This window comes from Chiloscyllium punctatum, chromosome 18 (assembly GCF_047496795.1).
Source record: "Chiloscyllium punctatum isolate Juve2018m chromosome 18, sChiPun1.3, whole genome shotgun sequence".
Classification (NCBI taxonomy): Eukaryota; Metazoa; Chordata; class Chondrichthyes; order Orectolobiformes; family Hemiscylliidae; genus Chiloscyllium; species Chiloscyllium punctatum.
Genome location: NC_092756.1, coordinates 91,046,717 through 91,059,333, shown reverse-complemented (window position 1 = coordinate 91,059,333; position 12,617 = coordinate 91,046,717). Strand labels below are relative to the sequence as shown.

The 12,617-nt window shown below is 39.6% G+C and overlaps 1 protein-coding gene across 7 annotated transcripts in view; it reads right to left on the bottom strand.

The window, feature by feature from the left end:
• pold1 (polymerase (DNA directed), delta 1, catalytic subunit) overlaps nt 1-12,617 on the bottom strand; it is a 111,102-nt gene that overhangs the window by 65,535 nt on the left and 32,950 nt on the right. For all 7 annotated transcript variants that reach the window (XM_072588742.1, XM_072588743.1, XM_072588741.1 and 4 more), the window contains 5 exons: nt 10,943-11,109; nt 6,718-6,822; nt 3,798-3,938; nt 2,013-2,123; nt 1,046-1,237 (listed from right to left, as the gene is read on the bottom strand). In XM_072588742.1, coding sequence (XP_072444843.1) covers nt 1,046-1,237; nt 2,013-2,123; nt 3,798-3,938; nt 6,718-6,822; nt 10,943-11,109 — 716 coding nt within the window. The remainder of the gene's footprint in view (nt 1-1,045; nt 1,238-2,012; nt 2,124-3,797; nt 3,939-6,717; nt 6,823-10,942; nt 11,110-12,617) is intronic.

Genomic DNA, 12,617 nt, shown 5'->3' with positions numbered 1-12,617 from the left:
AGTATGAAAGATAGGAGGCCAGCCCAGACAGCATTGTACTTGGCTATTGCAGAGTTAAAGAAAGACACAGAGAAGGTTTTCACCAGCAGATGAACTGAGGCAGCAGATTTGGACAATGCTACAAAACACGAAATAAATGAACTTTGTGATACAGTGGATATATAGTCAGAGGCTCAGTAATTTAATCAGTTGAAAACTCTGCTGTTAGTACTAGATGTCAGTCAAACAGTGAGACAAGTCGGAGACTGTGGAAGGATCAAGAGAAATGGTGTTGAGGTCAATTTAGATATCAACATTATACATATCCAAACTGATTTTGTGTTTTTGGATAATACCACCAAAGGGCAGCAGGTAGACGTCACCTGGAAAGGGTCAAGGGACAACAGATAATAGCAGAAAGACAGGCCACATCAGTTGATTAGCTGGGTGTGACAATGTTTATAAAGGAACCAAACAAGGACAATCACACCCAGCTAGATGACAGATGTGAAGAGTTGAAACAGGATTGTGTTGTTAACTGTGCCAAAGACCAAAGACAGATTGAGATGGATTAACAAACTCCTCTATTTTAGCATGTTACTGCTGAGTAATACCACAGTTCCCAATTTTGCTCTTTGGTTCAGCATTAAGTTAGTTGCCAATTAATGATCCAATAATCCAAAATTATACCAATCTCTCAACAGCACATCCTGCTGCACCAAACTGAATTTATTTACAGCCAAAAGGCAGATAGGGCCATCTTTAACTAGTCTGGGCTGAATTTATACTGACTTCAAAGATGACAGTCACTCTACCAACCAGCACCTATCAGATTTATTTTTACCACACCTATAATTAGAATACTCAGCCAGTTTCACCTTGTCAAAATAACAGTTGCCACAGTTCACATTCTTCCCTCCAAATACAAAAACTATTGTTCAATTACTGCTGGGAACCAGAAATTGGAGAAGTTCTATGTGTCAAGCAGAAGTTGTGTCACATTCACTGCTTCACTCATCTGCAGCTAACCAATGACAATTTTTTAAAAAATTAACTTGGCTCTGACCTGTCGGAGTAACTGAGAGACCACTTTGATTTGCTGTCCTCGTGAGAGGAGGTAGGGTAGGGGTACTCCTGTCACTCTGGCCATTTCCATATAGTTAATTACACACATCAATTTCTCCAAAAGCCGCAGGGGCAGGTAGGCATCCTTCAGGCAGTAGACAGCTAATCGCCTTCGTGTTTGCTCATTACCATGCTAAAGCAAAAAAGAACAATGGTCAGAAGATAGGCAAGGTAGAGAACAAAAACAAACAGATGTGACAATGGAATAGAGAATGCAGTACAGATGAGGGAACTACCCAGATAGTAAATTTCAGATTTTAAAAGATTTAAAGTTGGTCCAGAATCACTTCAATAGATGAAATTACAATTAAAAATTATTTTCAATTTAGCTAAAATCTAAAACCAAGCTGATTATTCGACTGAGAAATCAGCCCTTAATCAATAAAATTGATAAAAATGTTTTAGAAAGGCTGGCAATTGCAAATCTACATGTTAGGCAGAACACTTCTCACTTATTGTAACACTTTCTCTCTATTGCTTAACTGTGATTGCTGTGTGATGCAAGATGTCCAGGAATATATGGTTTGTGTGCAAGTTTTCATGTGACTGGAAGTACAAGCTTCCCTTCATGCAAAATATTTAAAGGTTGGATCTCAAAAAACCCACAGATGCCACTTATCTCTTGGTACTTTTCCAGTCAGGAGTCTATTCCTTGTAGCTCAGCAAAGAAATAGCTTTAAAAAGTAATAAATCTATTGGGATGAATGCCAGAATGCTATTTATAAAATTATCTGAAATGAAATCTGACATTGGTCTGTTCTGAAACTGAGTTAGTTAGCTATTTAGGAACTCTGCGTTCTCCTGAACCTCCCAATATCGCAAGATTCAAGAATCAAGTTAACCTGCGAAGAAAGAAAGCACACTTCTTTTCCCCTACTCAGCAACGTATACATCCAACTACTGGATACCTGCAGGTCTGAGATGATCGAGTGCTGAACGTCTTCCTTCTGCTCCTGCAGGAAATGGAAGCTCACTGCATTCAAAGTGTATGATCGCAGTTTGTAGTCCCGTAGCAACACCTAACCAAAACAAAATTTACGGAAGTTCGTTCTAAAAAACAATCAGCAGTCCACTATTTAAAACAGCTTATTTTGAAGTATAGTCATTGGCATTTCATAAGCAACATCAGTAATGAGATGAATGTCAAGTTACTTGACTTATCTTTTGGTGATGTTTATAGAGAAATAATGTTGGTTCAGACACTAGAATAATTCAATTATTTGAACAGTGCCTTGGGATCTTCTGAGAGGTCAGATACCTCAGTTTCATGTTTCATTTGAAAGATGGTATCTTCAACAACGCAGAACTCTGTCAATACTACAGTGAAGCATCCGTGTGGATTATAATTATAGGTAAGGCCCTGTACTGGTTTCAAAAGCAGGAAACGGGCCATTCACATTCTCAAGTCTGCACTGGAATTAAGAATGCGAGAGAAACTGCTTTCTAATTGCTCAGTGGTCTAGTCACCCACCAAGAGAAAATATTAGTTTCTAAATAGACCATTGCGCAATTAGAAAGCTACCCTACTGAATCTAGCAATTATTTTAAACTCCTTGATTGGATTACCATATAATTGCCTGTGTTCAAGGGTCTACAAGTCACATTTATGCAACCTGACCTCAGCATAATCTTTTAGATTAGATTCCCTACAGTATGGAAACAGGCCCTTCAGCCCAGCAAGTCCACACTGACCCTCTGAAGAGTAACCCACCTAGACACATTTCCCTCTGACTAATGCACCTAACACTATGGGCAATTTAGTATTGGCCAATTCACCTGATTTGCACATCTTGTTGGAGGAAACTGGAGCATTCAGAGGAAACCGGAGCATTCAGAGGAAACCGATGCAGACAGTCGCCTGAGACTGGAATTGAACCTGGGTCACTGGCGCTGTAAGGCAACAGTGCTAATCACTGAACTACCCTTAGGCTAAGGCATAATCCTGGTCTCACACAGTATTCTCCCGTTTCCAGAAGGAATCGGAGCCAAGGCTCTGAAGGATCAGCTCCTCACTTTTGAATTACAATTTCTTTGAAATGAAGGCCAACAATCCACTAGAATCCAAGAGAATATGCATCCTTTGTCTACTTCTCCAGATCATCTAGTCTTGCACTATTAAGAAAATATTCCCATTTTTCTTAAAGTCACGTGGATGATCTGGTGTGTCTCCACATTGTACTACTTCTGTTACAGCTTGCCTCTTCAGTCTATCTTTGTCCCTTTCTAATTTCCTTCTCAAATCCACACATTTACCATAGTTCAAATGCTTAAGAGTTATCTGCAAACTTGGACATGTGATTATTTATTCCTTCATCTTGGTCAATAATATGGTGAAAAGATGAGGCCCCAATACAATTTTCTGGAGAACATGGCTTGCCTCATCCTACCAATCAAAAAACATTTAATTGATATTCCATCTCCTTGCTGACAACCGACTATCAAGCTTAGATCACAAAGATGCCTGAATGCACATTGTCCAAATGTTGTTAATACCATCTAAAGTGGTTCGTTATCAAATGCTTTTTGGAAGTCCAAGTAGAACAGCTCACTTAACACGTCAGTGGTCTCCTGAGAAAAATCTAGGTTAAATCTGGTATCTTAACAGCAGGTGAACAAACAAATCATTAAAAAACACAACTTATCGTAGATTTGTCATGATGATTAATGTTGCAAAATCTATTCACTTTACACACCTGTAGGAGATCAAACTGCACTCTTCCCTCAATGTTGATCACTTTATTCTCTCTGCGGCCCATCTGCCGGGACTGAAACGAGGAATCTCGGATTACAGACTTAATGCTGGGAATACGACCCAGGAATGGAAAAGTCGTCACCTGAAAAATTATGTAAGTTAGCCTTATTGTTTCAAAAAGGCTGTAAATCATAAGGATAGCCAAAAGAATGGTGTTGGTGCATTTGTGTTCTTCATCATGCATGCAGTCGGAAATTAAAAAGTAGGTGCAGTAGGCCATTCAACTGATCATGCAATTTCGGTATCCCATTCTCACTTTCTCTTCAAAGCCCTCAATCCCTTTAGCCGCTAGGGCCACACCCAACTTCATCTTGAATATATCTAATTGAACTGGCCCCAATAGCCTCCTGTGGGAGAGAATTCCACAGGTTCACAGCTTCCTGAGTGAAAAAAGTCTTCCTCATCTCCATCCTGAATGGCTTACCCCTTATTTTTAGACTATGACCCCCTAGTTCTGGACTTCACCAACATCAGAGTATTCATCTCGCATCTAACCTATCCAGTCCCATCAGGATTCTATGTTTCTATGAGATCCCACCTCATACTTCTAAATTCCAGCGAGTATAAGCCCCATTGATCCAGCCTTTCCTCATATGTCAGTCCTGCCATTCTGGGGAATCAGTCTGGTGACCCTCCATTGGGCTCCTTCAATAGCAAGAATGTCCTTCCTCAGACTGGGAGGCCAAAACTGCACACATACTCAATATGTGGCCTCACCAAGGCCCTGTATAACTGCAAGACATCCTTACTCTGATACTCAAATCCTCCCACTATGAAAGCCAGCATGGCATTAGCTATCCTCACGACCTGCCAAACCTGCACGTCACCCTTCAACAACTGTTCTACCATGACACCCAGATATCATTGCGCCTCATCTTTTTCTAAACTGCCAACATTCAGATAATTCTGGCTTCCTGTTTTTGCAACCAATATAGACAACCTTATATTCATCCACGTTATATTGCATTTGCCAAGTATTTTCCCACTCAACCAGTCTACCCAAGTCACCCTGCAGCCTCTTAGCATCCTCCTCACAGCATACACTGAAACCCAGCTTAGCATCACCTGCAAATTTGGAGATACTGCATTCAGTTCCATCACCCAAATCATTAATGTTAAATTTTAACCAATCGCCAAATGACTGAATTCTGTTGGTCTAAGACTAAAAGTTATGTTCTTCCAATTGCAACCTGACTGACCTCAGAGACAGCAAGAATATAATTTAGCATGCAACAGAAATGTTTCATTTTTTGACTTTCATTCCTTAGAAAATAAATTTTGGTGAAGAATATTTGAATGGCTAAATGAGCAGAACTATACAGGGCCTGTGTAATTTCAATTCATGGATACCATATCAGCAATACCACTTTTGGGCTCTGATATGACACTCTTAAAGATCAAAAGCTGATCTCTGCTCAGAATGAGCTATTTCGGTTAGGTATCAGACTACTGATTCGTTGCTGTCTAATCTACCTGGTGGCGCACTCACTACATTTCTAATCTCAGTCAGAAAAAAGCATTCAAAACCCAGTCAAGAGACAAGAATCACCTAGTTGCACAGGCAACACTATAGAATCATAGAACACAGAAAACCATAATTCAACCCAAAGTGCACATGCCAGCACCTTAGAATAGTGCTATATACATACGCCCTGCAATCTTTTTTCATCAAGTTTTTAAAAATTCTGCCATGAAAATGCTTCTAACACTCTTTTAGATAGTGTATTCCGGATCACAACAACTCGCCACGTACAAAGTTTCCTCATATTATCGGGTTCTTTCGCAAGTAATTTTATTTTGCATCTTCCAGTCTGTCACTCAAAATTACCTTTCCATACTTATTCGTTTTATAACCACTCCTGACTTTGAGCACCTCTTTCAAACCTCCTCTTAATCTTCTCTGTTCTAAGGACAGCAATCCCAGCTTCTCAGTTTTTTCCACCCTAGTACATTTCAGAAGATCTTTCCAGTAGTCTTCAAAGTGTTAGAATCTTGCCTGGTAGCTTTTTAAGAGTAATAATGGCAGAGACTTAATTAGCTACCTTCTCTCTAGTCCATCCAGAGTGAGGGGTATGGGAAAGAAAACCAAGACATTCTCGTATACGTGAAATATTCTGCACAAACGTGGTCGCACAGCCCAACTGTTGCTAACGTGTGTTTGTATGCCACTCCTTCCAGGTTACCTCATCTAACTCTATTAGTATCCTTTCCTGTATCTGTTTCTTTGTGTGTTCATCCAGCTTATCCCTAAATTATTCATTTATTGTCTTGAGAAAGTGTTAGTGGACTGGGAAGATATACCAAACAAACAATGCCCACCCCAAAACAGGAGGTCTTCAACATTCTGCCCATTTGATACTTTCATTACATTTTAATTGGAAATGATTACAGAAAAAAAATTCATTTATGTACAAGCAAGGTCAAGTTAATTGATTAGCCAAAGAATCAAAGAGCAAAACGTTGTACTGTAACTCATCAAACAAATGTTAGCAACAGTATAAACCTTTATAAGGAAGAAGGACTTGCAGAGAAAAGAAACAGAACTTCCAACATTGATACTCAGTTATCCCAAGAACAGCAGTGATCGTCCACAATTCCAAATTTTAATGTTGAAGCTGAATCAAATACCATTTACAATTGTTCAGCCAGGCTCCAAGAAGCCTGTTTTCAGTTGCTTTATTCAGCTCCCTTTTTTAAGTTGCAATGCTGCAGAAATATTGGATGCAAAACATTAAATGCTGCAAAACCAAGAAAGCCTGACTTGCCATGCAAAATCAGTGTTCATAATAAGATGCCCACTTGAAACCCCTACTAAACACACAAAAACAGAACATTTGTCCATAACGGGCTGTCATACTTACCTTGAGTGCTTGTGCCCGGTTAATCAGATATGGTAAGTCAAAGTTCTGAATGTTGTATCCAGTAATTATGTCAGGATCAGCCACTCTGATAAACTCTGACCAAGCCTAGAAAGGATGTTAATTTAAATAAGCTTTTGTAATATATACATAAATAACAACTATTCCACACTGTAAAATCAACAAAGAATAATCAAAGAGCTGAATGTTACAGATGCAGGAAATATGTCATAAAAATAGAAAATCTTGGGAAAAATACATAGATGCTTGGTTAATCTGCTGCAGAGAGTGAAACAGAGTGAACATTTCTGGTCTGTGTCCTTTTGCCAATGCTCTGTCTGTCTCTCTCTCTACGTATACGCTACCTAACGTGCTAAGACTTTTATCAGCATCTTCCGTAAAACAAAAGATTATGCATGCTGGAATTTGTGAAACAAAGACAAAGCATTCAAAATACCAAAATCGAGTAGAACAGGTGTGGAGAGGACAGACTAATTAATGTTTCAAGAAATGCTCAGGACCCTTCCCCAAAATGCTGTTACAGTTGACTGGGTTGAAGGTGGCTGTTTGGACATTTCACAACTGAGATTGAGGGGCTTTTTTTGGTTATGCAAGGGAGATGGAACTAAAACAAGCGAGTGGAATTTAGAAAAAAAACAGTCACAATCTAATTCAGCTAAAGTGTTAAAAGCTCAAGGAGTTCAATGGCCTACTCTTGCTCAGCCTTTCTAGCATTTTTCTGCTTTTGTTGTACATAATCACAGCTCACTAAAGGATGCGTTTCATAGCCTCACCACTGACAGAAAGCGGAGATCAACGACTAGTCCAATGTCAGAACATCTGTGTGACCCTTTCCATGCTAAAATGTACTGAATTATCAGTCAACTAGTCTAATATAGAGAAATACACATGACTGTCATTACAAAAGCATTCAAGAATTTGAGTCATTTGTGTTGCTCTATGAACGCAGTATGGCCTCTATTTAAAACTGTTATCTCAGACAACGAAAGGCACCAGATACACATCTGGCCATATTGCTGCGGAGGCTGGTGATATTGAAAAGTCATTTCAAAAGTACGGAGCTATTTTGTGTTAGCATGTGGGTACAATTTTTTTAAACAGGAGATTTCAATCAACAGGAAGGTCGGGGACAGACAGAGTCACCAAACCACCTGACTTGCACATCACAGGTCATCTTACTGCACGGTTTCTCAGCTGGGGAATAAAAAGTGGTGTCCCTAGAGCCTAACAGGAGAGAGTAAATAACTCAAACCCACTAAAGCATAATACTGTGCAGTAATGCTGAAGTGATCTCACAGTGAAACTAACCTATCAGATTAACAAATAAAAGAGCATAATGAAGGCAGTAATTAAAACTTTTGATTAAATTAAAACGTTTTATTTATATATTCTTGTTCTACGTAGAATTTCACAATCAGAAACATGCCATTAAGCTCAATGGCAACTGGCTGCTCCATGACAGTTTAGACTCCAAATAAGCCACCTCCAACCCTACTCTAATTCACCAAAATAGCATTAACCTTCTTTTCTTGATTGAGTATTTATCTAGCTTCCCCTTAAAAGCATCTATGATATTCACCTCAATCACTCTATGTGGTAGCAAGTTCCACATTTTCAATGACCACTGCTGGCATTTGGATGCACAGGAACCAAACAGCAAGGTGGTAGCTCGCTCTTGCAAAGAAGTCTGAACAGGCAACAGCAAGCTTTTAACCACAAATGACATTGAATGTAAAGTTAACGACCATGTGCACAACCTTTCACTCTGGCACTAAAGTGTGGCAACTTCCAATGGATGCCAAAGGACAGTCGACAAAAGTAGGATGCCAAAACCACCTGAATTCAAACCAGGTGAGACGAGGTCTTATGTAGTTCAACATCACATCAGATGGGGTTTTGCTGCTAATTCATTTGAGTAATCCTTGATTCAAATTGAAAACAAAAAAGAATGGCATTTCTGTTGTAAACTAAACTTATTCCTAACTCGACCTCAAAGTCAGTTCTCATTTCTATAGAAAAAACAATGCGTTCATTAACCTGCCTTGCCTTTTGAATCAAGCTGAATTACTGTGACGTTAGAATCAGTGCAGTTGGTTACTGGAAGCTGTAAGGAAATAGGTTGCTAGGGGTGAAGCTATGGTCAAAACAAAATTATTCTCCATTTTGTGATTTTATATCAGAACATGATCAAAATGAGCAAGGTTACATTTATTGCTGATACTTTACTAAGTGCTTATGAGGCCAGTTCAGCAGTTGATCATGTAGTTTGGACAGTGTCGACTGTAAGTGAGACCCAGCAGGAATGGAAGACTTCCTTCCTTGAAGGGAATTCATGCAGAATCCACTAAACGTCATGGCCATATTTTACATGCAGTGATGGGACACAAATTACTGGATATATACTGAATTCAATTTCACTACTTGCCAAGGTGAGACTTGAAATTATATTCTCTGGATTGTTGGTCCACAGCTACAACAATTATATTAACGTGCATTCTGAAGCAAGAAAAAAAGTAACAGAAACAAAAATATATTGACCACCAAGAAAGAGGCCAGTTTTCCCCCCTCCCCCGAGTGGAACAAAAGTGCCAAGGGTGAGGTTATGTACATTCAGTGAAGCGTAGAACACCTCCCCCCCCCTCCAAAATCAAGTAATTATGACTGATTATCAAAGTGGCTGGTTGAATCTAAAAGTGGAGCAATTTGAGACACAAAACCGCAAAAATAAAAAAGTTTTTTTTAACATAAATTTATCTTTGTTCAAGAATGCACACCATTAAAATCTGCCCCTTGGGGGACTAATCAGTTCTCCATCAGCACGATTTTAAAAAATATATGTCATCAAGAAAACTTAAGTGCAAACCTCATTCTACAGGACAGCACCAAAGTTGAAAAGAGCAAAACGTGTAAGCCCCCTCCCTTCATTACCACCTCAAAGCTTTGAGTGTAAAGACATCACCAGGTGCAGTGCTAATTCAAAAATATCAGGTTCAATGCACAGCACTGAATTAGCTATAACTGTTCTGCTCTTTATAGTGTCAGCTGCAATAGCTCACTCTTGTTAGAGTCACAAGTTTGTGGGTTTAAGTTTCACTCCAATGACCTCAGCGCAGAATTCAGGCCACCACACCAGTGCAGTGCTGATGACTGGCTGCATTGTTCGAGGTGTGGCTTTCTGGATAATGGTCTAACCTTGGGCCACTGTCTACTAGATGTAAAACATCCCATAGCAGTATTCAAAGAAGAGCAGGAGACTCCTCCCCAACATCGCAAGATTTAAGCCTCAATCATTTCACCAAAACCGATCTGATAATTATCTCATTGCTGTTTGTGGAAGCTCCTGTGTACATTTTCTTCACAGGGCATAGATGAGATAGCCAAGAAGAAACTATTTCCATTAGTAAAAGAATCAATAACTGGGATGCAAGGTAAGGGGAGGTGGTCTAGAGAGGATTTAAAGAAGAAAGGTGATGGGTTCCTGGAACTCACTGAATGAAAGGGTACTGGTGCAGGAACCACCACAGTATTTAACAAGTATTTCGATGATCCCTTGAGGTGCCATACATACAAGGCTATGGGCTAAGTGCTGGAAAATGGGACAAAAGTGGTTAGGTGCTTGATGACTGATACATTTACAGTGAATGAAAAGGTCTCTTTCCATACTGTAAAAATGTTATAACTATGTTGGTTGCTGCACTTCAAAAGTTAATCCCTTTGGAGTATGAAGCAGCACCATTCTAGTTATTCTTTCAGAGAAAACATTACTAGGAATTCATGCTGCTAGGCAGTGATATCTGCTGGAAAATCCACATGTGGCCATAAGATGTTGTGAGGTAGCTAATTAGATTATTATAATTCATGTGATAATAATGGCTAATAGGACAGTATGATTTAGCTGATGCTTTGGAAGCTGTGCTATGGTGAATGTCAAGGCCTTTACAGGAAAAGTGAAAAAATTCAATCAAAATTGTCCATTTGTTTATAAGTACAATGATGAGAGTTACTTTATGATTTCAGCAATAACAGGTTGAATAAAGCAGTAACTCAATCCTTAACAGGGGAAACTGCACCTTGGGACCTGGCCCAGTAGAATCAAAGGCATTACAGAACTGTAAAATCTGAACATAAATTTCTAAAGATTCAGTTCCCCAATCCTGATGCTGCACAAGTACATAAGCCCCATCTTCTCCCACCTCAGTATCAATACCTTTAGCAGCTCATTCTCCTTCTCAAAGCACAGAACCTGTGACCCCACAATGCTCGCACAAGATCGAAGAGTGAAGACATTACGGATGAAGGGGTCCTTTTCGCCCTGTCGCAGCATCATGTTAGCAATCTGTATTACAGGGTCTTTGTCAGCCTCTGGAAAAACACCTTTAAAAAAAGCAAAAGTTTAAAGAGAAACAAACAAATTATTTGTTATGTTTAATCTTAGATCTATAAAGAGGAACAAGAGCAAGCAATTTGATCTGCAAGGCATATATTTTCTAAGTAAGTCCATGAAATTTTTCTTGGGTTCTCACAAGTCACCTATGTGCTTCGAGAGATGGAATAGCAGTGTACGATCCAGTGACGGAGAATGCTGCAAATCAGATGCTATTTCAGCTTGCAGCTATACCTGCCAGGAGATTTGCTGTCAAGGAGTGCCACGCTAGCCTGTCTCGCGTCACTCTCACACATTCTCTCTAACTTAGCTGCCGACAACCTGTGACGCCCATCATCCAACCTCCAACAAACCAAAGATCTCTTTCTACTGCCTTCACCATTCCTCTCTAGAAATGAAATAACTTTTCAGCACACATCAAAGGGTGGAAACACTTTCCTTTCTGGATGTCACTTTTGAGTTCATTTTGTTCATGCAGAGGTGCACCTGCCTTACAAGAGCAGAAGACCATACGCCCTCTCAGGCCTGCTCCAATACTCAAGAGGTGATGCCAAAACTTCAATCTCAGCACTTTCCGATAACAGCCCAGTTATTCCCCTGACAGTCCAAAAACAAAAGAACAAGATCCTACAACAGTGCTGGTGGAAGATGTTGACTGATGGATAAGGGATCAACCTCCAAGGAAGTGTACACACACAAATTGGTGGTTAAATTATCCAGGTAGTGCAGCTCTGTGCTGGCAAATGCTTGGAAGAAAGTCAAATGTTTTTCCAATCAGCTAGAGTTTGGTCCACATCACATGGTGACCACAGAAAATCAGAAATTGAGCCAGGGGAGGGATTTGACATAACTCCATAACTTAAGCTTCCCACCTTTCATTTTTTATTTTTATCTTTTATTTTTTCCCTTTCTAACACAAGGATCATTTTACACATTTTTTAATCATGGCAAGTTGCACATAACAGAAGCATCCCTATGCACACAATGAAACAAACTGTCCAAGTGAGACAGACTGTCATGCAAATCATTTTTTTCTTTATGTTGCACATCACACAAAGCCTCTGTTCTTTCCATGTGGGTATTTCTTGGTAGAGGCACAAACAGAGTTTATTCAGCCCAGTGTGTCTGTGCCAGTTCTTTGTTATAAACATTTTGAAAGTTACAGGATTTAATTCCATCACCTGACCTTCCTTCTTCCCCTCATGCAAATGTGTATTCAAAAGTGCTTAGTCATACTGATCAGGTTCAAACCAAGTATATGCTGGGTGAGTGAATCTCGTCAGGATGGTGTTCACAGATGGGGATGGTGGACTACAACTGGTCACATTAGCACTGGATCTGGAAAGATTGGGAATGGAAAAGTCATTTAAGTTTCTTATTTCTCACCTATGCTGCAATTGGCACTTTAGTGATCGGAAGGTAAGGACAAGCTTCAGAATCTCCCAACAATAGTGTGTCTTCCAGCATACAGTGTCTGGGTTTACACACAAAAAAGTTT